We start from the raw sequence: 26,184 nt of genomic DNA, 5'->3' as shown, positions 1-26,184 counted from the left end.
GCTGCATGCTGTGTGCATGGCCCTTCATGATGGGATGCTGTGGTAGGCAGATCTCTAAGATGGCCTCAAGATTCACACCCCTGGCATAGACCTCCTACATGCTCTGCTCCCTTTGATGGAGGGTGGGCCTTACCTAATCAGGTGAGCCCTTGTCATACAGGGTCTAGAGGTTGGGAATGGAAGAGGTCAGAAAGATCCGAAGACAGATTCTGCTGGTCTTGAAGGAACAGTTGCCATGTTGTGGAGAAGGCTATGTGGCAGAGAACTGTTGTGGCTTCTAAGTGCTGAGGGCCTCAGTCCAACCACAAGGAACTAGGTTCTGCCAGTATGAGTGAGCTTGGAAAAGGACTGTGGGCCTCAGGTGAGATCACACAGCCCTGACTGACACCTTGAATACAGCCAGCTGAGACTCTGAGCAGAGGACCCAAATGAGCTATGCTGGACCACGGACCCACAGAAACTGAGATAATCAAGGAAGGTTGTTTTGAATGGCTACGTTTGTGATATTTGCTTCACAACAAAAAACAGATAAAGGCCCTAGTCTCCACCTCCAGGAGCCTCTTCTCTCCCACTTAGCTTCTATCCTGTCCACTGGGAACTACTCCCCTCTACCGCTGCCTTCAGGTCTCTGGGCATGTGAGGTCCCCTCTGCCTGCTCCCCTTCTCCTGGAGGCAGACCCTGAGGCAATCTGAGAGCATGATGTTTATCTGGGAGGTGGAGAGAACACCATTAGAAACGGGAAGAAGTGAGACAGAGAAGGGAAGACAGCCACTAGCGTTATCAAACCAATTATCACCATGGGCAACTGGGGCTGAATCCTACATGGGACCCCTGGGGGACAGTGTAGAACACACAGAGTTACCCATCCAAAGGAAGCCAGTGAAGAAGCTGCCAGCCATTGTTGGAGGGCTGCTGGGGGTGGGCTGGGCTGGGCAAGAGAGAGTTTTCAGGCAGAGATTGAGGGCCTGGCACCTGGAGGGCCAGGGAAGGGATACAGATAGGACCTTAAACAGCTGCTATACTTGATCTTCTACCTGCCTCCTTCCCCTGCATCTTCATGGCTACACTCACACACCCCCTTGCCAGGGCAGCATCCTTTGGGCCCTCCTGTTTCATCATTCTCTGTCGTGGAGGTTTCATTCCTTGGCCTTAGTTCTCTACATCTGGTGGTGTCTGTCTTCTCATTGTGTGATGCACCTGGGCACACAGTATGGCGGTTTCCCCCTGAAACCAGGAGCCTTTCCAGGTTGGTGCCTGAGTCGCCAGCTTTAGCCAGTGTTTTAGTATCTTACAGCTTCTCAACATTCATTCAGTGGATGGATACATGAATCATATTTTTTCTGAGTACATAAGTCAGACTAGGTGATTTCAGATCCCTTCAGCCATCTCCCATCATCTTGGTCCTCTCTTCCCCTCATCTGCTGCTTCTTCTCCATGGAACACATTGCCACCTGGTATATATGTTTGTACCTAGAATGTAAGGTCCTAAAGGCCAGACACTTCTATTTATTTTCTTCTATATTTAATTTGTTCTATATTTATTTATTTTGTTCTATATGCCAGGCAATGCCTACAGCATTTATTCTACAGCTTAGAAATTACTGGGTAAAAATCTTTTAAATGAATGAATGATACTCCAAGAGCCCCTGTTTACAATAATATTAACCTACTGAGCAATTCCCAAACTTTATTTCATTTTGACAACAAACCTCTGAGATAACTATTCTTATCTCCATTCTCAGATGAGGAAATAGGCTCAGAGAGGTGCAGTAACTTTGCCAGGTGACTCAGGCAGCAAGTGGAGTTGGGACCAAGTCTTGTCAGCCCCACTCAGGAGCCTGGGTTCTTAGCAAGCATTCTATATACATGAGTTTAATTAACTCAGTAAATTTTCCAGGGGGCACATAATATAATGAAGGTATAAAAAAGAGGGGAGTAGTTTTTGGTATTACTGCAGCAGCTTGCTTGGCAAAAGATGGATGTGTGGCTGATAGGAAAACTGATATGGTTTTCAACAAAGCCTGCAAACTAATCATACTTAATGAATGTGACTAATGTGTTAAAGGAAAGAGCGATTAAAATATTAGCACGTCTGAACTTCTCCTCCCTGGCTAATTTCTTCTCCTCCCTAGGGTTACCATCTTTCAAAGAGGTAGGGACACAGAATTACGGAAATGGATTTTATGGAACAGAAATGCATTTTAAATGGCTTAAATTGGGGACAGTCTGTGCAGTTCTCAAGTGGCTGTCAGTCTTTGCATCTTGCTGCTCAAGCGAAGGACGTGGGCTGAAGGGAGAGGCTGAAACTGTCACAGCAACTGCAACTGGAAACGGGAAGCCAGGCATCTCCTGGGGTAATGGCGTGGAAACGGGAGACAGACTTGGGGGCCCTTCAGCGGGAGGCTGATTGCCTTTCCATTGAGGCACAAGGTGAGATGAAAGTGGCTGAGGAGGCGTGTCTCCTGAGGCAGGCAGGCCACAGGAGGCTCCCTGGTCCTGCCCGTTGTCCAGGATCCAGGCAGAACGGCTGGCTTACAAGCATGTTCTGAGGACAATCTTTGGATCATCCAAGCACGGTCTTCTTAGAACACATTCTCCTCCCAGGCCACACAGACACACCCATTGCCCAGATGGAAACAGCAAGACTATAGGGAACAAGATGTATCTCAAAATATAATGCACAGACTTGGGACAGAGAGAGCCCCTTGTGTTTTGACATCCTACTACTCTTGGCAGCAGATCAGGTTTGTTCATGGAATTGTGTAAACCTGAGGCGCCACACTCAGAGGCCTCAGCAGACAGGAGGTCATGTAACTCAGTGAAGCAGACAGTGATGAAGAACCCCAGGCAGCAAGCAAATCCTTACCTCACTGTTTTTCTGTGTGAGGATGTAGGACTAATGTGATTAGATCTTCCAGTTTGTGTGTGTGTGTGTACATGTGTGTGTTAGTTTCTTATTGCCACTGTAACAAATTACCACAATTTAATGGTTTAAAACAACACAAATTTATTTTACAGTTCTGGAGGTCAGAAGTTTAAAGTGGGTCCACGGTGCTGTTGTTTCTGGAACAATCTGTTTCCTTGCTTTTCCCAGCTTCCAGAGGCTGCCCCAACTCCTGGGCACCAGGGGCCAGTCCTCCATCTTCAGTCAATAGTATAACTCTTCTCTCTGATCTGCTAGTCTCTGATAAGGACCCTGTAATTACATTGGGCCCACCCAAACATTCCAGGATAATCTCCCCATTTTGAGATCCTTATGCCCATCTGCATTGCCAGGTATAACATATTTCCAGATCGCAGGGATTAGGACACACACATCTTTGGGGGGCGCGGCGCATTATTATATTACACTGGGTAGATGGAAATACTCAGAACTTGTAAATTCCAGCAAATAATTTGGGGGTTATATTACTGAGTATGCCATATTGTCACCAGCTGGACCCCAAGACCTGGCCTTTACTGCCCACCTGCTTGTATTCGCTAATCTTTGTCTTACATTTTCCCCTAAGCTCTTCTTCTTGGCTATCTTCTTGACTCAGGCAAATGAAACCTAAAACTACTCCCCAGATGAGGGGGATGGCCCTGACAGGACCTCCCTCAGGCCCAGACCACCCAGACCCTTTGAGTTAAATCTGTCTGTGCAGATGGACCAGGGAGTGAGCCTGGAAGTGACCTACAATTACCTGTGCCTCGTTGTAATAGTAAAATCTCTGCCCAAGGAGGAGCCTCAACCTCATTTCATAATAAACATTGTATATAGAGGCATGTTTCCTTCCTGCGCATGGGTGACCTTACACCCATCTCTACATAGAATGACAAGGCTTCCCTATAAATATTCATCCTAACCCTAAACAAAAGGAATCCATTACCCTCTCTGGGGAAGTCATGACTTTGGAAGTCATTCCCCATAATCTCCTTATGTCCTGCAAATGAAAGTTTTCTCTCTGGGACCACTCTACCTGGTGCAGTTTCTGACTCACAAGGAGGAAACTCATGTTGGTTCCTTTATCTGGAAAAGACTGAGGAGGGAAGGAGAGTGTGGGTGTGCAGTGTTTGGCCTCTGATCTCTGCTTTAAACAAAACATTCATTTGTTAAAAGGAAGGCTTTGTTTCTTGTTCCTTCCTGCCTCATTCATACACTTTGCTCTTCAGAGTTCCTGGGGACTGAGAAGTTTACCAAACATTTACATTTCTCAGTCCCTGGCTATTTCTCTCCTACCCCAAATTCCCTCCCACACCCTGATTTATAAAAAAATAACACTTACTAGGCTCTTGCTGTGTACCAAAGTACTAAGTACTTTATTTGCTTTATTTCTTTTATTCCTCACAGCAATTTTGTTTTTATCCCTATTTTACAGATGAGGAATCTGAAGCTCAGCATTGCCCAAAGTGACACAACTACAAGGTGCACAGCTGGTATGCAAACCAGGTTGTTTGCCTCTAGAGCCCATCAAGATGAAGATTCCAGGAAAAGAGAAGCTGAAGTATGAAAGCTAAATAGCCCATCCAGTTAAAAATAAAATGAAACAAAAAAACTAGCAAGTGGATGATCTACATAGTCCAACTTCCAATGTGCCTGCTATTCCTGGATTCTAGCCTCCATCTTCTGTGAGAGGACGGATACCCAGCCACAGAGTCACCCCCTTCCCTGCTACAACTCTGGACTGGAACCCAGAACAATGGGCTCCTTTACTTATCGATGGTGTGTCTTTGAGGAAGTGATGTTATCAAAATTACAAACAGGAGACTTCCGTCTCTGTCTCCCCCACAAGATCAACAATTAGGCAGTGACCACAAACAAATACAGCTCTGCAAGAGCTCTGGGGCCCACTAAAGAAACTTTGGCAACGTGGTAAATAAAAAACCCGAGAACTGCTGCATAAAAAGAGAAGAAAGTAAGCTTCATTTTACTTAAATTAACCCATCCCCCAACCACTGCTTAGTGCCAAGAGAAAATGTCCCAACTAGAAGGAGTTCTCCATGCCAGGGAAGGGAGAGCAGGATGACCTACTGGCTTCCCCAGACTTTCAGGGGCACTTCACTGAGGTCTGGGAAAGTGGAGATGAACACAGACAGTTAGGAACAGGGAAGGAAAACAGGTTCTACCAGTAACAGCCAGGCAGCAAGAGCACCGGTACTTCCCAGAGACCTGCTCTGCGACAACCACAGCAGATTTCTCCACTGAAGAAATGGCCAGCATAGCTGCTGTGGGGCCCCTGCAGACTTCACCAGACTTTGCCACACAGGTATTCACCAGCTGGCCGAGTCCCTCTCACCCTGACTGGAGCCCAGGCCTCTGAGGCTGCGCAAGGGCAAGATGCCAGCCTGGACCCTTGCAGCTGACCGCCTACCAATATGTGGGTGCTTGGGGCCGTCCGCAGCCTCTCTGCAGTGCTCATGCTTGGGGGAGACCACTCCCACAGGAGAATGTGCCAACGGCCAGGACCCCACCAGCTGCCAGGGAGCCCAGAGTTGGCCCTGGCCCTTTCTGCCTGTCTTGACTTTCACCACTATGTATGTGTCTAAAACTGGCCCCTGCCACTATACAGGCACCGGTGGCTGGCCACCACATACCAGTGTGTGCACGCCTCTGACTCTGGCACTGCTGCCTGCCATGGTGCCTGGCCTCTGAACTTGGCGGAGCCACCCAGGATCCCAACAGCCCTTGCAGTGACCGTGATCCTCCACAGTGTCCATCAAGGACCAGAAACTTGTTGATGCTTTTGGACCCTTGAGCCAAAGATACCACACGCACCCCCCGAACCCGGTGCCACCACATGCCTCCAAACTTGCTTTCCTGCATCATTTGACCCAGGGTGAGAACACGTGCCCCTACCCACAGATGAAAGTTTTGCTTTCCTGAAGTCAGTCCACAAAATCTAGAGGAAGTGACTGCTTCTTCAAATGAACAGCTGATAGAAGGCAACATGAATACCCCAAATCAGGAAAACAGGACTTCACCAAAGGAATATAGTAAACCTCCAGTAACTGGCCTCAAGGGCGTGGAGATCCAGGAATTGTGCAATGAAGAATTCAAAATAATTATTCTATAGATGTCCAGAGAGCTGCAAGAGAATACAGACATAGGAGTTAATGATACAAGAAAACAATACAAGAACAAAACGAGAAGAAAAAAAAAGAGAAAACATGAAAAAGAACCAAACAGACATTTTGGAGCTGAAGAATACAATGACTGAACAGAAAAACTGAATAGAAAGCTTCAACAGCAGACTTGACCAAGCAGAAGCAGCAATCACGGAGCTAGAAGACAGATAAATTGAGATGATCCAATCAGAGGAGCAAAAATTTGAGAGGCTAAAAGAACAAAGAAAGCCACAGGACTATCCGACACCATTAAGAAAAATAATGCCTGCACCGTTGCAAGTGGAGCATTCTCCAGCTTAGATCATATGAAAAGTCACAAGGTTAAGTCTTAGAAAATTTAATAAGACTGAAACACAAGAGCCCAGAAATAAACCCTAACATATATGGTCAACTAATATTTAGCAAGGGAGTCATGAATACTAAAAGGGAGAAAGGATTCTGTCTTTAATACATGGTGTTGGGAAAACAAGATAATCACAGGAGAAGAAAAAAATTGAACCCCTACTTACACCACTCACAAAAATTAACTCAAAATGGACAAAAGGCATAAGCATAGGAAGAGGAACTATAAATCTCCTAGAAGAAAACATAGAGGAAAAGCTTCTTGACTTTGGTCTTGGTAATAAGTTTTTGGATATGACACCAAAAGCACAATCAACAAAAGAAAACTTAATAAGTGAGAGTGTGTCAGATTAAAACTCTTCTGCACAGCAAAGAAAAGCATTAACAAATAAAAAAGCAACCGTTAGAATGGGAGAGGATTGGGGCATCTGCGAGGCTCAGTTGGTTAAGTATCCGCCTTTAGCTCAGGTCATGATCTCGTGGGGTGTGAGTTCAAGCCCCACGTACGGCTTTGTGCTGACAGCTCAGAGCCTAGAGCCTGCTTTGGATTCTGTCTTCCTCTCTTTCTCCCTCTCCTCCCACTCACATTCTTTCTCTCCCTCAAAAGTAAATAAACATTAAAAAAAAAAGAATGGGGGAAGATCTTTGCCGATCAGATGTCTGATAAGAGATTAAGAGTCAAAAAAAAAAAAGAGTTAATACAACTTAATAGCAACAAAATAAGCAATCTGATTAAAAAATGGGTGGGTGGGGTGCCTGGATGGCTCAATCAGTTAAGTGTCTGATTTTCATTTAGGCTCAGGTCATGATCTCATAGTTAGTGAGACTGAGCCCCACATTGAGCTCTGCGCTGACAGAATGGGGCCTGCTTGGGATTCTTTCTCTTTCTCTCTTTCTCTCTCTCAAAATAAATAAATAAACATTTTTTTTAAATGGGCAGAGGATCTGAATAGACATTTTTCCAAAGAAGACACACAAGTGTCAACAGCCACATGTTGCTCAACATCACTAATGATCAGGAAAATGCAAATGAAACCACAATGAGATATCATGTCACACCTGTTAGAATGGTTCTTATCAAAAAGCTAAGGTATATAACAAATGCTGGTGAGGATGTGGAGAAGGACCCCCTGTGCACTGTTGGTGAGAAGTAACTTGGTATAGCCAGTAAGGAAAACAGTATGGAGATTCCTCAATAAATTAAAAGTAGAACTACTATCTGATCCAGCAACCCTACTTCTGGGTATATATTGAAAGGAAATGAAAATAGGATTTAAAGAGATATGGGCATTCTCATGTTCACTACAGCAATATTCACAATAGCCAAGATATGGAAACAACCTAAATGTCTGTTAATGGATGAATAGATAATGAAGATATGGTACATACACTGAATTGAATATTACTCAGCCACGAGAAAGAAGGAAATCCTGCCATTTGGGACACATGGACCAGAAGGCATTATGATCAGTGAAATAATTCAGATAGAGAAAGTCAAATAAGATAACCTCACTTACATATTGAATGAAAAGAGGTGGAACTCATAGAAACACAGAGTAAAGTGGTGGTTACTAGGGGCTGGGCTGTGGGAGATGGGGAGATGTCTGTCAAAGGGTCCAAACTTCCGGATCTAAGATGAGTAAGTTCTGGGGGTCTAACATAAAGCTTGGTGATTGTAGCTAAATGTATTATATATCTGAAAGTTGCCAAGAAACTAGATTTTAAGTGTTCTCACCACAAAAAAGAAATGATGATTCTATGGTGTGACTGGTGTGTCAGCTAACACTATGGTGGTAATGATGTTGCAACATATAAGTGTATCAAGTCAATACACTGTACACCTCAAATTTACACGTTGTATGTCAATTATGTCCCAGTAAGGCTGAAGAAAATGATGTGTCTTTGGGTAGGTCATCTTTGTTTTTTGTGTTTTCTTTATTTTTTTTTAACATTTATTTATTTTTTGAGAGATAGAAAGTGAGTGGGGGAGCTGCAGAGAGAGAGAGAGAGAGAGAGAGGGAGACACAGAATCTGAAGCAGGCTCTAGGCTCTGAGCTGTCAGCACAGAGCCTGATGCGGGGCTTGAACTCACAAACCGCAAGATCATGACCTGAGCCAAAGTCAGACATTTAACCAACTGAGCCGCCTAGGCACCTTTCATTTGTCATCTTTGAATCTCAGTTTCTTCTTGTATAAAACGGGAAGAATTATTTTTATTGGTTTCATGGACATCTCATAGCACTTACTGTGTGCCAGGCACAGTGCTCTGCACTTTACACATATTAGTCCAATTCTTTCTTAGAATAACCCTTTGGGGATAAACACTATTATCATCTTCATTTTATAGAAGGAAAACTGAGGCATACACAGAGGTTATTTATAACTCATTTTAGGATTATATCTCATGAGTGGCAGAACTAGGATTTAACCGAGTCTTGGGTTAAATCCCCTTCCCTCTTTTTCCATTCTGGCCTACTCTTATCCACCATAAAGGGCTTGTTGTGATATTAAGAACTCAAACTGCGCATGGGGTATAATAGCTACTCTAGAAGCATCCACTCTTACCATTAGGGTTGTTACTGCGGTGAGCCCAGTGCCAGACCAATGGCTAGTCAAGTCAGGGTAGTCCCTGAGGAGGCCATTTCCAATGCTAAGAGTACCACAGAGTCCCTAGGGCAGTAACAATGGCCATGACTTAGACCCTGAGAAGGGTCCAGGAGCAAGTGGTCAGTGCGTTGTGAACCTAAGCGAGGAACACAAACGAGTCAGCAGGAATTGAAGGAAGATGTCAGATAAAACAATACTAGCAAACCCGGTGTTTAGAATGTGGGGCTCGTGTAGGTGCTGTTACATATTAGTGCATTTACTCCTTCTACAGTCATGACCGCCCCATTTTACAGGTGAGGAAACTAAAGCATAGAGGAGTCAGGAAACTTGCTAAGGTCCCCAGGCCCCAGGGCCCATGCACAGCACAGAAAAACCTCATTTCATTAATACTTAAATTAACTCATTTTGACCTAAGTAAATGTAAACGTGTTTTTCACTAGAGTCATTGGAAAATCTCTATGGAGACAAAATAAATACCATGAAAAGAAAATTATATTATTAAATCTTCTACCTGCTGATTCAACTACCCAAGGGCTTTTAGGTCAAGGCCTATTCTCTTAAAGGGGAGGTTAGCAAGTGTTAGGAATTAACAATATATTAACACAAACTAGGACCTTTTTCATTGGGGTAATCAGAAGGATTGAAAGAGAATTAAGAAGGAAATAATACTCAGGGCGCCTGGGTGGCTCTGCCGGTGAAGTGTCTGACTTAGGCTCAGGTCCTGATCGCGCGGTTTGTGAGTTTGAGCCCTGCGCTGGGCTCTGTGCTGACAGCTCAGACCCTGGAGCTCGCTTCGGATTCTGTGTATCGCTTTCCCTCGGCCCCTCTCCTGCTAGTGCTCTATCTCTGTCTCTCAAAAATAAACAAACATCATCATTATAGTAGTACACGCATAGTGGCCACTATATGCTGGGCTCTGTTCTAGGTTTTATAAGTACATATAGCCTAATATATATGTATGCACCCTAATATATAGCTTATATATGTGCATTGCATTATATGTGCACATATGTTAAGAATTACTATTATCCCTAAACTATTATGATAACTTATGTTTATCCCTAGGTTCCGACAGATGAAGTTTTTACTCTGAGGGCGCCCAAGTGGACTCACGGGACGACCCCTGCGGGCCTCCTCTGCTCACCTTCCTTCCGGCAGATACCTGGTTATACACAGAGAAGGGTCTGGGGAGGATACCTGGGCGGCCCCCACCTTCCCGCCCGGCTATGCCCCACCCCCTTCCGCCCTAAGCGTAAGCTCGCAGCCCCGCCCCCGACGCAGCGCCTCTAGGGCCGCTGCCCCCCTCCACCCCTCCGTAGGGGCACCTTTTAGGCCGGCGCGCTGACGTCACGGATCGCGCGCCTCCTGCCCTTCCTGGCGCCTGCGCCGCGGCGGAAGGTCGTCCCTGTGACCGGCTCGGCGTTTGGAGCAGCTGTCGCCATGTTGTCGGTGGCCGCCCGTTCGGGCCCATTCGCGCCCGTCCTATCGGCCACATCCCGCGGGGTGGCAGGCGCGTTGCGGCCGCTGGTGCAGGCTTCAGTGCCCGCCACCCCGGAGCCACCAGTGCTGGACGTGAAGCGGCCCTTCCTGTGCCGGGAGTCGCTGAGTGGCCAGGCCGCGAGCCGGCCTTTGGTCGCCTCCGTGGGCCTCAGCGGTGAGCCGGGCTGAGGGGTACCCCTGTTCTCGTTCCCTGCGGCCCTGACCCAGGGCGCAGCTGAGGAGGGCGGGGAAATGGAGCGGAGCCCCGGTGGGGGATTAAGTGGCAGTGCTGGGTCGACCTTGGGCAAGCCTCGGCACCCCCTGGGTCTCTGCGCTCACCTGTGCGCGGACGCTGCCAGGCTGGGCGATCTCAGGTGACCTCCAGCTCTCGCATCCCGTGCCTGTAGGAGTGTTTCCGTTGTCGGCCAGGCTGCCCAAACCACAGGCTAAATTTTGTGTGTCATAGGTTAAGTTCAAGAACTCTGAATGCCGAGGCGCCTGGGTGGCTCAGTCGGTTGAGCGTCCAACTTTGGCTCAGGTCATGATCTCACGGTGTGTGGGTTCGAGCCCCGCATCGGGCTCTGTGCTGACTGCTAGCTCCGAGTCTGGAACCTGCTTCGGAGTCTGTGTCTCTTTCTCTGGTCCTCTCCTGTTCACTCTCTGCCTCTGTCTCTCAAAAATAAATAAATGTTAAAAAAAAAAAAAAAGCCCTCTGTTTCCAGCAAAGTCTGACTGATTTTGCTGCTTATATGTCGTTTGACTTTGGGCAAATTTCTGAATGTTTTTCCTCCCCACTGAAATGGGTGAATGATTATGCCAATTTCATAATGTCATGAGATTTAGATGGAAAAATTCTAAAGCCGTTAGCACTTTTTGGGGCGCTTTGTTATACATGCTCACAGAATAAGAACTGCTCTTGTCCTGCTCACACCTGAACGGTCTAGTGCCGTTTTCTTTCACGCACCCCTCTCAAAAGCAACAACAGCAAAACAGTAATAACACAAGCCCCAAGGTCACTAATGGCGTGGAGTAGCAGCACTGTTTGCCGGGCCAAAGAGGTTTCACAGTCTAATCAGTTTAATCCTCAAGAAGAGCCATAAGCAGAGGTTGATGATATTCCCATTTTACGGATGAGAAAACAGACTACCGGAGATGAAGTGACTCACTCAAGGATAAATGTTGGCTATGTGATGGAACACGGATATGAAAGACTGATTTAGCCATGAACCTGAACCTACTCTTTCGTGCCACGTCTTCCTTTCTTTTTTTTCATGTTCTGCATTGGAAGTACTGAAATGGCAGCCTGTGTGCCACTGTACCTGTTGCGTGTTCAACCTGCATAATCTTAGAAGGAAGGTTTCTTGCCTGTTTGAAAATGTTGGAATCTGGCAACACTGAACTCGTTTCAACATGGGAACGGTCTCGTGTGCTGGGCGCTGGCTGCCCTCTTAGTTGGAGCGATCACTCTTCCAGTTCATCCCTGTTCTCACCAGACCTGCTTCATTGTGTTACCTCCTGGCCCCCCTGACAGTTACACTTGCCCTACAAGCTAAGTTACCCCCACTCTCTTTAGTCTTCTTTCATTCACCCTGTTCTCTTTACTTTAAAATAATCCTCCCACTCAGTTTTCCGCATTTCCATCTTACCACATCCATCTCAGTTCAGGGTCAGGCCCATAAAATTTTATATTTGCCGATTCCTTTATTTATGGTACATAACACTTTTCTACTATTGCATTTTCCTGGTGATTCCTCTGACCTTGAGCCTGAGGACATAAAGAAGAATCTTTATTTTTCTGTTTCCTACAACCTCAGATTTTACATACAGGTAGTGCAGAGTATTTGTGAATGAATAAAATAGCGATTTTTGTTGTTCGGGGGCACCAGTGGGTTTGGGAGACCCTGTTCAGGGCATGAACCGAGCACACTAACCCGTCCAAGCCTATTCTTTGGGTCTGGAGGTGAGAAACGATGAGGGAGGAGAAAATTCCAGTAGCAGATACAAAAAGCATCTTTGGAATTTGTCTAATGACTAGGGTTTCTTCTAAAAATTAGAAGCTTACCTGACTTTCGCAAGTACTGATAAATAATACAGAACCATAAGGCGAACTTTTTCTATAACCATGCCTTCAGCTTGTAGCTTCAGTTCACATTAAAATCTGTCTACGTGGTTTGTCCTAAGGGTGTGAGATGGGATGGTTGGATCAGGAGAAGATCCATGAGGTGAGAGGAAGATTTCCAAGGCACATCAGAGTTCACCTTAAGAAACAAACATGTTGGGGCACTTGGGAGGCTAAGTCAGTTGAGTGTCTGATTTCAGCCTGGATCATGATCCAGCGCTTCATGGGTTCAAGCCCTGCATTGGACTCAGCCTGGAGCCTCCGTCGGATTCTGTGTCTCCTTTTCTCTCTGTCCCTCCCCCCTTAGTGCTCTGTCTCTGTCTCTCTCAAAAATGAAATAAAAACATTTAACAAAAAAATACTTTTTTTAAGAAACAAACACGTTTTGTTATAGACTTAAGATTTCTCTATTTCTGGAAGTATATATACATATAAACAAACTTACAATTTAAAGTGTAGGCTAGATAGAATGGAGTAGACAGGTAGATTCCTTTCACCACCAAGTCTCTGAATGAGAATGTCAAAATCATTCTACAGCACTGAAAAAGAAAGATAATGCGCTTACTTGTATAGAATTACTGCCCTTCACTGAAGAGGGGGAATATATGAAAATTTGCTCTTTTATCCTGTACTAAACTGAAATAATTGGTTCTTTTGGAGATTTCACTTGATAGTTGTGTATTTTGGGAAGGGTGTCCTTTTCAGCCCATTAGTGGCTTTACTTGAAGTTAAAGTAATACTGATTTATACTCCACAAAGTCTAAACTCGAAAATCTCTAAATTTTCTGCGATGTTTATTTCACGAGCCTGTGACATAGACTGAGTGGGGGAGGGGCATAGAGAGGGAAAGCGAGAATCTCAAGCAGGTTCCTGAAATCAGGAGTCAGATGCTTAACCGAGCCACCCAGGAGCCCCGCAAATCAACTTAATTGGGTGTATTTGATGAATTTTATTGTCCCTTGTAATCCAGAGAATATGGGAGGTAGTTAATTGTATGTCTTCGCATGTTGAATTTTGGAGATTTTAAAATATTGCTGTTCACAGTACTATTTATCTTTTTAGATTTGATGTACTAAATTGTTAGGAATTCTGAATCAACAGTGTTCAATCAGCAAGAACTCGGCTTACATGTATTATCCTGTGATTTCATTCCAGTATGATAGGTAGTGATGGACTTCATTTCTTTTTCAGTATTTTCAATGCTGGCACTGCCAACTTGACCATTTCTGAGATTGGTGCCATATTTCACATTTTTATCACTTGATTTTTGTGTATGAATTCACAAAGGTTATTTCCTGAAATATACCTCTTTCAGAGTACTCATCTGATTGTTTTTTTAACTTTCTGTTTATCTTGCAGTCCCTGCTTCTGTTCGTTATTCCCACACAGACGTCAGAGTGCCTGACTTCTCTGACTATCGGCGCGCCGAAGTGTTAGATGGTACAAAGTCTTCAAAAGAGAGCAGTGAGGCTAGGAAGGGTTTCTCCTATTTAATAACCGCAACAACCAGCATAGGCGTTGCCTACGCCGCCAAGAATGCCGTCTCCCAGTTTGTCTCCAGCATGAGTGCTTCTGCTGATGTGTTGGCCATGTCGAAAATCGAAATCAAGCTGTCCGACATACCAGAAGGCAAGAACATGGCTTTCAAATGGAGAGGAAAACCACTGTTTGTGCGTCATAGAACCAAGAAGGAGATTGAGCAGGAAGCCGCAGTTGAAGTGTCCCAGCTGAGGGACCCACAGCATGATTTAGATCGAGTAAAGAAACCTGAATGGGTCATCCTGATAGGTGTGTGCACTCATCTTGGTTGTGTACCCATTGCAAATGCAGGAGATTTTGGTGGTTATTACTGCCCTTGCCATGGGTCACACTATGATGCTTCTGGCAGGATCAGGAAGGGGCCTGCACCTCTCAATCTTGAAGTTCCCTCATATGAGTTCACCGGTGAGGACATGGTGATTGTTGGTTAGAGATCTGGACTCAAGTCCTAGGTTCCTTTCAGCCGTCTTGTCACCTCAGAAGACCTATAAGCAAGCCTCTTTACTTAAGCTGGTTAATTTGAAATATTTAAGAATTGCTAATGTATTTGCAAATTTGTCAAGTAAATTGAATTTAATGTTGAATGCTTTCAAGCGTTCACCTAATAAAGCCACTGTTAAACGTTGTTAAGCTCAAAGACTTAAAAGGTGCGGTGTCTTTGATAGCTCATTCTAATTAAAATTACAGGCTGGTGTACCAGATATTTGTGAAATCTGTAATTGACTTTCTCCTTCATCTTCCTTCTTTGTGTCAGGGTCACAGCTTCTGCAGAGCTAAGGGTTAGACTGAGGTAAAACTAGCTGCTCATTTCCAAGTCCTGGGAGGTGTTACGGTATTGGTAGAAACAGTAGCGTCCAGGTTTCCCTTCTGCTCCTTGGCACGTGAGTCCTGGCTGTGTGTGTCCTGCCCAACCTGCCCCCCAGGCCCAGTCTGTATGATGATGTTGAGTGTAATCTCCGGGAGAATCCTAAATGGGGTGTTAGCAGCTCTGAGGGATGAGCCCCAGCTGTAGCTAGCTGTTTTCCTGCTAGAAATGTTATTTTTCACTTATGGGAGCAAGTTAGTAATTAGAATTCTTTAGTTTTAAGAGGCAGTGGTGGGATATTATCTGAGAAAAGCTTCCAAACGGGAGTGCCGCTGTTTTCTCCTTCATCTGCTAAGGGCATTCCTGTTCCAGTTGCCCTGCATCCACCCTGTCAAAAGAGGAGTAGTGTATCTGAGACTTAATACTGTGTTAGTGCAACAGTGATCCTGCCGGTGTTGTTTCTGCAATGATAACATTTTGAGGTGTTTCCTTCAGTTGGGTATGCAGTCCTCACTCTTCACCGTGATGTGGGGTGGGCCCAGGGAGACAGCAGAATTGACACCCTCCTCTTTCTTTCTGCCTCCTGCCTTCAATTACACAGGTGAACTAAGACTGAGATCTGATGTTCTCCCTGGGAACTAGGAGTGAGTGGGCTTTGTCCTTTGTTGAGAATTATAGCTACTTTGATAAGTTTGCCGTTTGGAGGTGGGTCAATAATAGATCACTGGGTGCATCTCTTTTTTTTTTAATATTTGTTTATTTAAAAAATTACTTTTACATTTATTTTTTAGAGAGACAGAGCACGGGTTGGGGAAGGGCAGAGAGAGAGGCAGACACAGAATCCAAAGCAGGCTCCAGGCTCTTGAGTTGTGAGCACAGAGCTTGACATGGGGCCTGAACTCACAAACCATGAGATCATGACCTGAGCCAAAGTCAGATGTGCAACCAGCAAAGGCAGCCAGGCACCCCAAATATTTATTTTTGAGAGACAGAGCACAAACGGGGAAGGGGCAAAGAGAGACACACACACAGAATCCAAAGCAGCACAGAGCCTGACACAAGGATTGAACCCACAAACTATGAGACCATGAGTTCAGATACTTAACCAACTGAGCCACCCAGGCACACCCTACAGGGTCCATCTTTGCTCACACATGCATTTGTAAGAAAGCAAACGAAATTCAGTGGTTAGATCTTTCAAAGAGAACTGGCCATCCAGGATTCCAGTCTTTAAAACAGTAGCTAAGTGTAACAAAAAGAAAGTGTCAAGTTTTTATTTTTATGAGCAGATACTTGGTTTGTTTCTTTGCCATACCTTTACCATGATAGAAATCAGGTGTGGTAAATGGGGCTTATTTATAAGTAATAGTATTTTATGTACTGGTATTTAGGTGTAAATGTGAGACAAAAAGTGCAAACTTAATTTACTAGCAGAAGTGGAATTACATCATTATGTATAAGGAATATGGGTATGTAGCAATCGATGTTAATATTTAGAGCATCTTGCATGAAGTATGTGCCCCTCCCCACCACCCCCAATATTGAGGCCAGGAGAGATTAGTATGTATTTATTCGATATTTTGCTTGTTTATCATTGTGAAGATTCCTTTTTTCCTAATGTTTATGGGGAAGATCATCTTAGATCTTAAATATGCTGCTTTTTCATGGTGCCAGTTGTCCACAACTTACATTTTCTTTTTTTTAATGTTTTATTTATTTTTGAGAGAGACGGAGACAGCGTGAGCAGGGGAGGGTCAGAGAGAAAGGGAGACAGAATCGGAAGTAGGCTCCAGGCTCTGAGCTAGCCGGCAGCACAGAGCCCGACGTGGGGCTCAAACCCATGAACCAGGAGATCATGACCTGAGCTGAAGTCAGACACTTAACCAACTGAGCCACCCAGCCACCCCACAACTTACTGTTTAAAACTTCACCACTGTATTTATTATAAGCTGACAAAATTTGAAGTTGAATTGTTAAGTTCTTTATAAAATGGCAGCAGGAGTTACTCATCACTTCCTCGGGAAACACTAATGTAGGAACTGGTATATACTTTACATTTGTAAAACTTTTACTTAGTTGTGATGATAAAACTGCCAGGGTTTAATTTGAAGGTGAATCATTAAACCTGGAATAGAGACTTCAAAGTATTATTAAATGAACCCTTAGACCCCAGTGAATCTGAGTGACTTGGCAGACGGGGTGGGGAGGTTCCTTCATGTGTGTAAGTTTAAAGGAATTTTGCTCCTTTGGACATAACTAAAGCTGCTGAGCTTTTAATGTATCCAAATGTGGATTGTATGAGTTGGGGACATAGTGTAGTAGAACAAGTACTGGACTAAAATTGAAGGTTTTAATTCTGGCTTAGCCATCTCCTAGCCATGAAACTATGGGTCTGTTGTTTAACTCTTTTGAACATTTTTTCCCCCATCTATAAACTTGGGATGGTTGGACTAGAGTTCAAAGAGTTCTCTTACCTTTTAGGATTCTCTGAGTCCACTCTACTCCCTGCCCTAGAATTGGGAATTGGTTTTCTTTAAATAAGCATTTATTGTATTCTCAGTATTTGGTATTGCAACAAAGACATCCAGACTGCTAAAAGCAGCATTTTAATCAACTGAGCCAACCTTTTACAATAGAAGCGCTCAACCCAGGGCAGCACTGCTATTCTAGGGGGTGTTTGTGACCATCATGTGATTGCCACAGCGATTTGAGCATGCTGCTGGTAGTGGGGTGGAGTGAAGCAGGAGCGGGAACCCAAAATGTTCACTTGTGAGGGGAACACAGGTTCACAGGCTAAAGAAAATACTGTGCTGCCACAAATGTCAGCAACACTGAAGAGAGATGCTCACACCCTATTATTACCCCCTCCCACCCTGAAGTGACACCTCAGAATATTTCATCTTTCCATATTTGAGATGCCAGAATAACCGCTAGCGGCTACCTGCCTGTGGAGGACAAAATAGGAAGTTTGCAGGTTCCTAGATGTATCACAGGTGTTATGTGCCGGGATTGCTGGCTTTGATGGCTGCTCACGGCTTTCGTGATGTTTGACTAATGACAATAAACTTAAATTCCAGTCTTCCATTTAGTTTTTAAGGAAGGCTTGGTTCCACAAGTGATGGGACAAGTAAAATTACTTGAAACTACTTTGCTAAATGGATAGAGCAGACTTACGTTAGCTTTTTGATTGTTTCAGGGAAACAAAATCCTGGATATTAGGAGGAAATAACTTGAAAGAGCAAGAAATTTGACCAGTTGACATCTCAACATCAGATCGTTAACATGTATTTATTTTTACTGGAAATAAAGATTGGGACAGTCTTCAGATTAAGTGCCTTTTTATTATGCTTTAAACAGAAAGTAGTTATAGAAAATGACCTTTCAAAAAACTTAACATTGTTTGTTAATGTCAAATTTACTTTGGTCTTTCTGAGCATAACTTAGTAAAATCTAGCTGACTCAAAACTGAGTGTGTAGAAGGCATTTGTCCTTGTTTGATACATACGGTTTAGGATCAGAATGTGCTATTAGTACCCTAATTTTTCAGAATAATGTGAATATACTATATTTGTCATAAGTCATTCTTCATTCCCACACTGCTAAAACTGACATTTTCTATGTTTTCAATCATTTAAATACATTTTATATATTAACCCAAAATAAATGTGCATATTTTTCAGAATGATATTCTTGGCCCAGTGTCCTAACACTTGTCATCTGTTTGCTAATGACTGCCCTAGATCACTTCCCTGAGCTTCATACTCATGTTCAACCATTGAAACTGGGCATTTGTACATAGGTATTCCATTAACAACTTAAACTTAAATGTCTGAAGGAAAGGAAGTCTTCTCTGTTTCCCACAAGCCATCATTGTTGGTGGCCTTCCTAGCTAGCCAGTCATCTAGCTGGTAGTAAAATCCTCAGCTTCTGTCTGCCTCCCTTTCAATTTCCCTCTCCCCCTGGGCCTGAATCCCCAAACCCTGCTAATTTTACCTACTTAGTAAAACGGGTCCATTACTGTCTCTTCAACTTGTAACGTTCTAATAGGGGCAAACATTGAGCACTGACTCCTAGCCACTAGGCGAAGGGTATTTCTGTGTAGGATCTCATTTAATCCTCAAAGAATCCTGTCGGCTGGGTAATGCTGCTATTCCTAGTATAAGGTACTGAACCAGGCACATCATCATATTGCTGGTTATGTTGGTGGAACTGAAATTTCAGTTTAACCCAGGGAGCCTTACTGTAGAGTCTATAGTCCTGATCACTGTCCTATCTCGGTGTGTTTGCGCGTGTGTGGGCGTATGCATGTGCATATGCTTTAATTGAGGCCCTGAAGATACCAAACATCCTCTTTCCTCCAGGCTTCTCACTTTAAAATCCATCCTCCATATAGTTGCCAAGTGGTGTAGAGGCTAAGAGTATGGGCTTAGTTCTTGGGTTCTCATCCTGGCTCTGCTATTTCCTGGACTTGGGGCCTGACATAAAACACTTAATCTTTGTACCTCTCCCTCATCTGAAAAATGCACCCACTCAGTGTTTCTTTAGGAATTAATGCATTAATGTAAGTGAAGAGGTGATTTTAACAAGATCCTCATCTGCATCCCATCAGTAAAACCTTTTCAGTAACACAAACTTGTGCGTTACCTGCATTCTTTTCTCGTAGTCTCTTCCCATGCTCTCTTCTGCCTTGTTCCCCTTCCTTTTGTTTTATCTGGTATGTCCTCTGCCTGCCCCTCAAGAGTGTTTAGGTGTGGTATCCTACATCTGAATTATATTCACTTTTGCAGCAAGTTTCCCCCAAATAACCAGGGCATGCCCAGTTAAATATCCATTTTTTTCCCTCTACTTTAAAGTCCACTCTCATGGTCTGTCTCCCACCCCTCCACGAGATGGAGAGGGCTGGGGACCATGGCAAGTACATAGCCATGGAGTTGAATGCTGAGTAGGGGTGGGTGGTAGGGGGGGGTGAATTTTTGAGTGCCATTGTCTGAAAGGAAAGATTTCCAGGGAACCCTTTGTACCAACATTTAAAAAAATAGAACAATCATGTAATGTCTGTGTATCTTATCTTCCTAGGCCTTTAGGTCAGAGGAGAAATGAACTATATTACAGGATGTTTTGAATTTAAGTTTACACTCCCAGAAAAAAAAATGGAAAGAATAAATAATTGAAGGTCTTAAAAAAATGGACTATTTTACTTTTCCATTTGCTTCATAATGAACATTCTCCCTGAATAAGATCTCAATGTCAAAAGGTTTGTCCTCTAGTATTTTATTTCCAACACTAAAATGCAATGGACACCATGTTATTACTTCTACTATTTTATCTCTCTTTTATTCATTTTCTATCCTGGAATTTAGGATGAGAACATTTTGCTTAGAGGGGAAAAATATTATCAAGTAGGCGAATTGATCAATTCTCTGGAGTAGGAAGGATGGTGGATTATTTTCTCTTTTTCAATACTCGGCACTACTTATTGGAAGTTAAAAATGTCCTAAGCATAGTACTGCCAGGAATGTGAGGTTAAGATGGTTTCTACTCTAGATGCTTAAAGGAGACCTAAATACACCACAAAAGAAAGACTGTTCAAGTGTTTGCTTATGTGAAAGCTTATAAAAAGATTATTATAGATCGGAAATCTCTGGTCAGCAGTACGAGATTAAAATTAATTTTGTGAAGGGCTTCAGCAGTATCTTTGTAATAACTCCTTCATAATGAGCAACATAAGACTGTTCTATCAGTGAACCGAAAATCCCAAATTCAATAAACTACACTTTATACTTCAGCTATTATCCTAAAGTTGGGTCAGTCTGAGTGCAAACGCTTAAAGTCACCTAGCTTTTGAAATCCTTATCTGATTTGAATATTTGCAAAGGTAAGAAATGAAAGTGCATAAGTAGTAGGTTTTTTCGTACAGTTTTTAAGAGGGTAAAAAAAACCTTGACTCCTTAATTGAAGGGGGGGAAAAAAGCTAATGCATTTCACATAATTGTCTGGTTTAAGATGAATATCTGAAATATGCCATTTTATCTGTACGTGGCTAAAATTTCAGCTCACACTTATTCCTTATCTGAGGGAATACTTGCTTTCTTAGTTCTGCCCAGAATATACACTCTTCTGTGGGAACTGTTGGCCCTTTGGAAAAACAGCATTCTGAAGGCCCCAGCTGATCTCAGTATATGAAAGTCAGGTTAGGACTGTATTCCCCTTAGTCAAGATTATCTATTAGTCACTTTTAAATGTAGATCTCAAGTGAGATAAAGGCATTATATACCTTAAAGCAAAATACAAATGTTCAAAATGTTATTTAGAGAACTACACCATGGAGACCATACATGATATGATTAGGTATGCAGAAAGGCAAATTTGGTGGAGATATATCCCTATACAGACCATGAGTCATCAACTAAAGATAGATATTAACCCTGCATTCTCATGCTTTGGTCCCTGGAAGTTCAGATTTGCATGTACACATGGTTTCAGTGGTAATAGTAATGCTGAACTCATCCATAGTAATGGTTCATGTTGTAGGGCCTCCTCCCCTGCCAGGTTTTAACTAAAGGATTATTAATTGAATCCAAAAGCTAGTTCTCGGAAGAGAACAAGAAAACAGATATAGCTTTTGTAAGCTTGATAAAAAGAAACAAAATGAAAGCAAAAATGCATAAGATGAGAGAACTAGACATCAAGTGATGGAAAGTATTAAAATGGTAATAAAGTAACATAAGAATGCAACTTTATGCAACAAGATTGTAAGGCTCAGGGGATACAGATGTTTTGTTAATAAAATATAAAATACCAAAATTCACCCAAGAAGTAGAAACCTGGAATATACCAATTAGCATAGATCAAATTAAGTATAAAAAGTTACCATGACTGGTTGGCTTCATATTTGAGTTCTGTATGACATTTAAAAGAAAAGATTGTTTCATCACTGTTTCAACTATTCTAGATCAGAGCTTCTGTAATCTTACCGTGCATACAGTTCACCCTGGGATCTTATTTGTGGTGAATATCCTAATTCTGTAGGTCTGGGCTAGGGCCTGAGATTTTGCATTTCTAACAAGTTTTAGGAAGTGAGCTTGATATTCTGATATCCATGCTGCTGCTAGTCCATGAAGCATACTTTGGGTTAGCAAAATTCTATACCATGGGGTTGTGGGGTAAGGTGGGATATGGAAGCTCTACAATTCATTTTATGAATTCAACATAAAATTAATATTAAAACCAGACATTAAATATAATATGCAAAAATAAAATATCACTCTCATTTACTAAATAAATTTCAATTTCTAATGTTTAAGAGAGAGAGCATGCATGCAGGAGTGAGCAGAAGGGCAGAGAGAGAGGGAGACAAAAAATCTGAAGCAGGCTCCAGGCTCTGAGCTGTCAGCACAGAGCCCATGGGGCTCGAACCCACAGACAGTGAGATCACGACCTGAGCTGAAGTCATATCCTTAACTGACTGAGCCACCCAGGTGCCCCATAAATAAAACATTTTAAATGAAATACTAGTAAAAGAAAACTAGGCTCTCTGCTCCTCCCTGTTGGACAGACAGCTGCACAATCCCTAAGATAGGATAGTGAAGGTTGGAGTGAATGGATTTAGCCATATTGCGTGCCTGGTTCCCAGGCTGTTTTCAAATCTGCCAAAATGGATATTGTTCCCAACAATGACCCCTTCGTTGATCTCAACTTCATCCAGTATAATTCCACCCATTGTGCTGAATAGCACAATCAAGGCTGAGAATGGGAAGTTTATTATCAAGGAAAAGGCCCATGTCCATCTTCCAGGTGTGAGATCCCAGTGCTGAATATGTTGTAGAGTCTCCTGGTGCCTTCATTACCTTCAGCACACTGTGGCTCAATGAAGGGCAGGGCCAAAAAGGAAATCATTTCCGCCCCTTCTGTTAATGCCCCCAAGTTTGTGATGAGCATGAACCATAATTAATGACAACTCAAGATTGTCTGCAGTGCCTCCTGAACCATCAACTGCTTGCCGCCACTACCCCAACCAAGGTCAGTCATGACAGTTTCAGCATGGTAGAGGGACACATGAGCACAGTCCATGCCATCACTGCCACCCAGAAGACTGCAGATGGTCCTTTTGGGAAGCTGTGGCATTATGGCTGAGTGGCTACCCAGAATATCATTCCTATTTCTCCTGGTATTGCCAAGGCTATGGACAAGGTCATCCCTGCACTGAATAAGAAGCTTACTGGCATGGGCTTTATGTCTCCACCTCCAACGTGTTGGATGTGGGTCTGACCTACTATCTAGAAAAAGCTGTCAAATATGACATCAAGAAAGTGGTGAAGCAGCTATCGGAGGGACCCCTAAGGACATCCTGGGTTACACTGAGGACCAGGTTGTCTTCTGCGACTTTAACAGTGATGCCCACTCTTCTACCTTCAGTGTTGGGGCTGGCAATGACCCCTTTTCCTGGTATGACAATTAATTTGACTACAGCAACAGGACTTTATGAAAAATAAGTGAAGTACAGGACTTTATGGGGGGGAAGTGTAAGTCAAGATCTAAGCAAATAGAGCATGCTCTTGAATGAGATGGCTTAGTTTTATTAAAAAGTAAATTCTCTCCAAATTAACATTCATTTAGGACCCCCATAGTGGTTTTTGTTTGCTTGTTTGTATGTTAATTTTTTTTTTACCTAGGATAAAATGAGCATGACATTTATATAGAATAAAAAATATCCAAGAAGAGCTAAGAAAAGTATGAAAAAGAATGATGATTTGCTTGAGATGTAAGCATCTGCTATAACATCATTGTAGTTAAATTCATATGACATTGGCATGGGAATAGACATGTCAGTGGAACAAAATAGACTATAAAGATGGTTTTGCCAGCACCACTTATTAAACAGTCCATTCTTTTTGCCACTGAATTGAATCCTGCTTTTCTTATATTAAATTCTCATATACCCTGAGATCTAGTTCTTTTCTTTATAGTCTATTTTGTTCCATTGACATGTCTATTCCCACGCCATATGTGATGCCTCCTGCTTTGGTTTTCTTTTCCAAAATTGTCTTGGTTATTAGGGGCCTTTTCTGTTTCCATACAAATCTTAGGATTGTTTGTTCTAGTTCGGTGAAGAATGTTGGTGTTATTTTTATAGGGATTGCACTGAATATGTAGATTGTTTTGGGTAGTATTGACATATTAACCATATTTGTTCTTCCTATCCAGGAGCACAGAATATTTTTCCAGTTTTTTGTGTCCTCAATTTCCTTCATCAGCTGTCTCTAGTTTTCAGTGTATAGATTTTTCACCTCTATGGTTAGATTTTTGGTACAATTCTAAATGGGATCGATTCCTTGATTTCTCCTTCTATTGCTTCATTGTTGGTATATAAGAATGTGACCAATTTCTGTGCATTGATTTTATATGCTGCCATTGCTGAATTCCTGGATCAGTTCTAGCAGGTTTTTTTGGTGAAATCTTTTGGGTTTTCCATGTACAGTATCATGTCATCTGCAAAGAGTCAAAGTTTGACCTCCTCCTGGCTGATTTGGATGCCTTTTATTTCTTTGTGTTGTCTGATTGCTGAGGCTAAGACTTTCAATACTATGTTGAATAACAGTAATGAGAGTGGACATCCCTATCTTGAACCTGACCTTGGGGGAAAGCTCTCCGTTTTTCCCCATTGAGGATGATATTAGCATTGAGTCTTCCATGTATGTCCTTTATGATCTCAAGGTATGATCCTTCTGTCCCTACTTTCTTAAGGGTTTTAATAAAGAAAAGATGCTGTATTTTGTCAAATGCTTCCTCTACATCTATTGAGAGGCTCATGTGGTTCTTGTTCTTTCTTTTATTGATGCGATGAATCACATTGATTGTTTTGTAGATATTGAACCAGTCATGCATCCTAGGTGTAATTCTCACTTGGTCATGGTGAATAATTTTTTGGATGTATTGTTGGATCTGGTTGACTAATACCTTGTTGAGGATTTTTGCATGCATGTTCATCAGGGAGATTGGTCTACAGATCTCTTTTTTAGTAGGATTTTTGTCCAGTTTTGGAATTAAGGTAATGCTGGCTTTATAGAAAGGGTTTGGAAGTTTCCTTCCATTTCAATTTTTTGGAACAGCTTCAAGACAATAGGTGTTAACTCTTCCTTAAATGTTTGGTAGAATTCCCCTGAAAAGCTATCTGGCCCTGGACACTGTGTTTTGGGAGATTTTTTATTATTGATTCAATTTCTTTACTGGTTGTGGGACTGTTCAAACTTTCTACTTCTTCCTGTTTCAGTTTTGGTAGTTTATGTGTTTCTAGGACTTTGTCCATTTCTTCCAGATTGCCCATTTTATTGGTGTATAATTGCTCATAATACTCTCTTATTATTGTTTGTATTTCTGCTGTGTTGGTTGTGACCTCTCGTCTTTCATTCTTGATTTTATTGTTTTGGGTTCTTTCCTTTTTTCTTTTTGATGCATAGGGGCACATGTACCCCAATTTTCATAGCAGCACTTTCAGCAATAGGCAAATCATGGAAAGAGCCTAAATGTCCACCAACTGATGAATGGATAAAGAAGGTGTGGTGTGTGTGTGTGTGTGTGTGTGTGTGTGTGTGTGTGTGTGTGTGTACAATGGGATACTACATGGCAATGAGAAAGAATGGAATCTGGCCATTTGTAGCAAAGTGGATGGAGTCATGCTAAGTGAAATAAGTCAGGCAGAGAAGGACAGATACCATATGTTTTCACTCATAGGTCTAATAGGAGAAACCTAAATGGGGACCATGTGAAGGGGAAAAGGGAGAAGGAAGAGTTAGGGAGAGGGAGGGAGGCAAATCATGAGAGACTCTTGAATACTGAAAACAAACTGAGTGCTGAAGAAGGAGGGGGGAAGGGGAAGGGAGGTGATGGTCATGGAGAGGGGCACTTGTGGGGAAGTGCACTGGATGTTATATGGAAACCAACTTGGTAATAAACTATTTAATTATAAAAAATAAAAAATAAAGGAACTTGATTGATTAGAGAAAAAAGGGGAATATTAAATTAAAATATTAATGACAACACATCCCCACACACAAAACCAAATAAATGATGCTAGATCCTAAGTGTGTTTTGGTCTGGTTATTGAAAGGAGGTTGACTGATTAGAGCAAAAAGGAGAAAATGTGAATATTAAAAAATTAAAAATAACATACACATAAAATCAAATAAA

At 42.7% G+C, this 26,184-nt stretch overlaps 1 protein-coding gene and 1 long non-coding RNA gene across 2 annotated transcripts in view; both read left to right on the top strand.

Annotated features, from left to right (window-relative positions):
• The window catches only part of LOC115280404, a 263,699-nt gene extending 257,531 nt beyond the window's left edge, over nt 1-6,168 (top strand). Inside the window, exon 2 of the long non-coding RNA XR_003903758.1 lies at nt 4,360-6,168. This is a non-coding gene — a long non-coding RNA (uncharacterized LOC115280404). The remainder of the gene's footprint in view (nt 1-4,359) is intronic.
• Nucleotides 6,169-10,419: 4,251 nt separating this feature from the next.
• On the top strand, nt 10,420-14,893 carry LOC115280402 (cytochrome b-c1 complex subunit Rieske, mitochondrial). The gene is made up of 2 exons (XM_029925280.1): nt 10,420-10,709; nt 14,013-14,893. Exons 1-2 carry the CDS (start codon nt 10,496-10,498, stop codon nt 14,621-14,623), a joined length of 825 nt encoding a protein of 274 aa, XP_029781140.1. The 5' UTR covers nt 10,420-10,495; the 3' UTR covers nt 14,624-14,893.
• Nucleotides 14,894-26,184: the final 11,291 nt, after the last annotated feature.

This window comes from Suricata suricatta, chromosome 16 (assembly GCF_006229205.1).
Source record: "Suricata suricatta isolate VVHF042 chromosome 16, meerkat_22Aug2017_6uvM2_HiC, whole genome shotgun sequence".
Taxonomy (NCBI): Eukaryota; Metazoa; Chordata; class Mammalia; order Carnivora; family Herpestidae; genus Suricata; species Suricata suricatta.
The sequence above is the reverse complement of the archived record's forward strand: the minus strand, read 5'-3'. Positions and strand labels throughout refer to the sequence as shown.

Coding starts and splice junctions, on each gene's coding strand:
- LOC115280402 (XM_029925280.1), top strand. CDS start 10,496: ATGTTGTCGGTGGCCGCCCGTTCGGGCCCATTCGCGCCCGTCCTATCG. Junction 10,710..14,012: donor CGCCTCCGTGGGCCTCAGCG/GTGAGCCGGGCT, acceptor TTTATCTTGCAG/TCCCTGCTTCTGTTCGTTAT.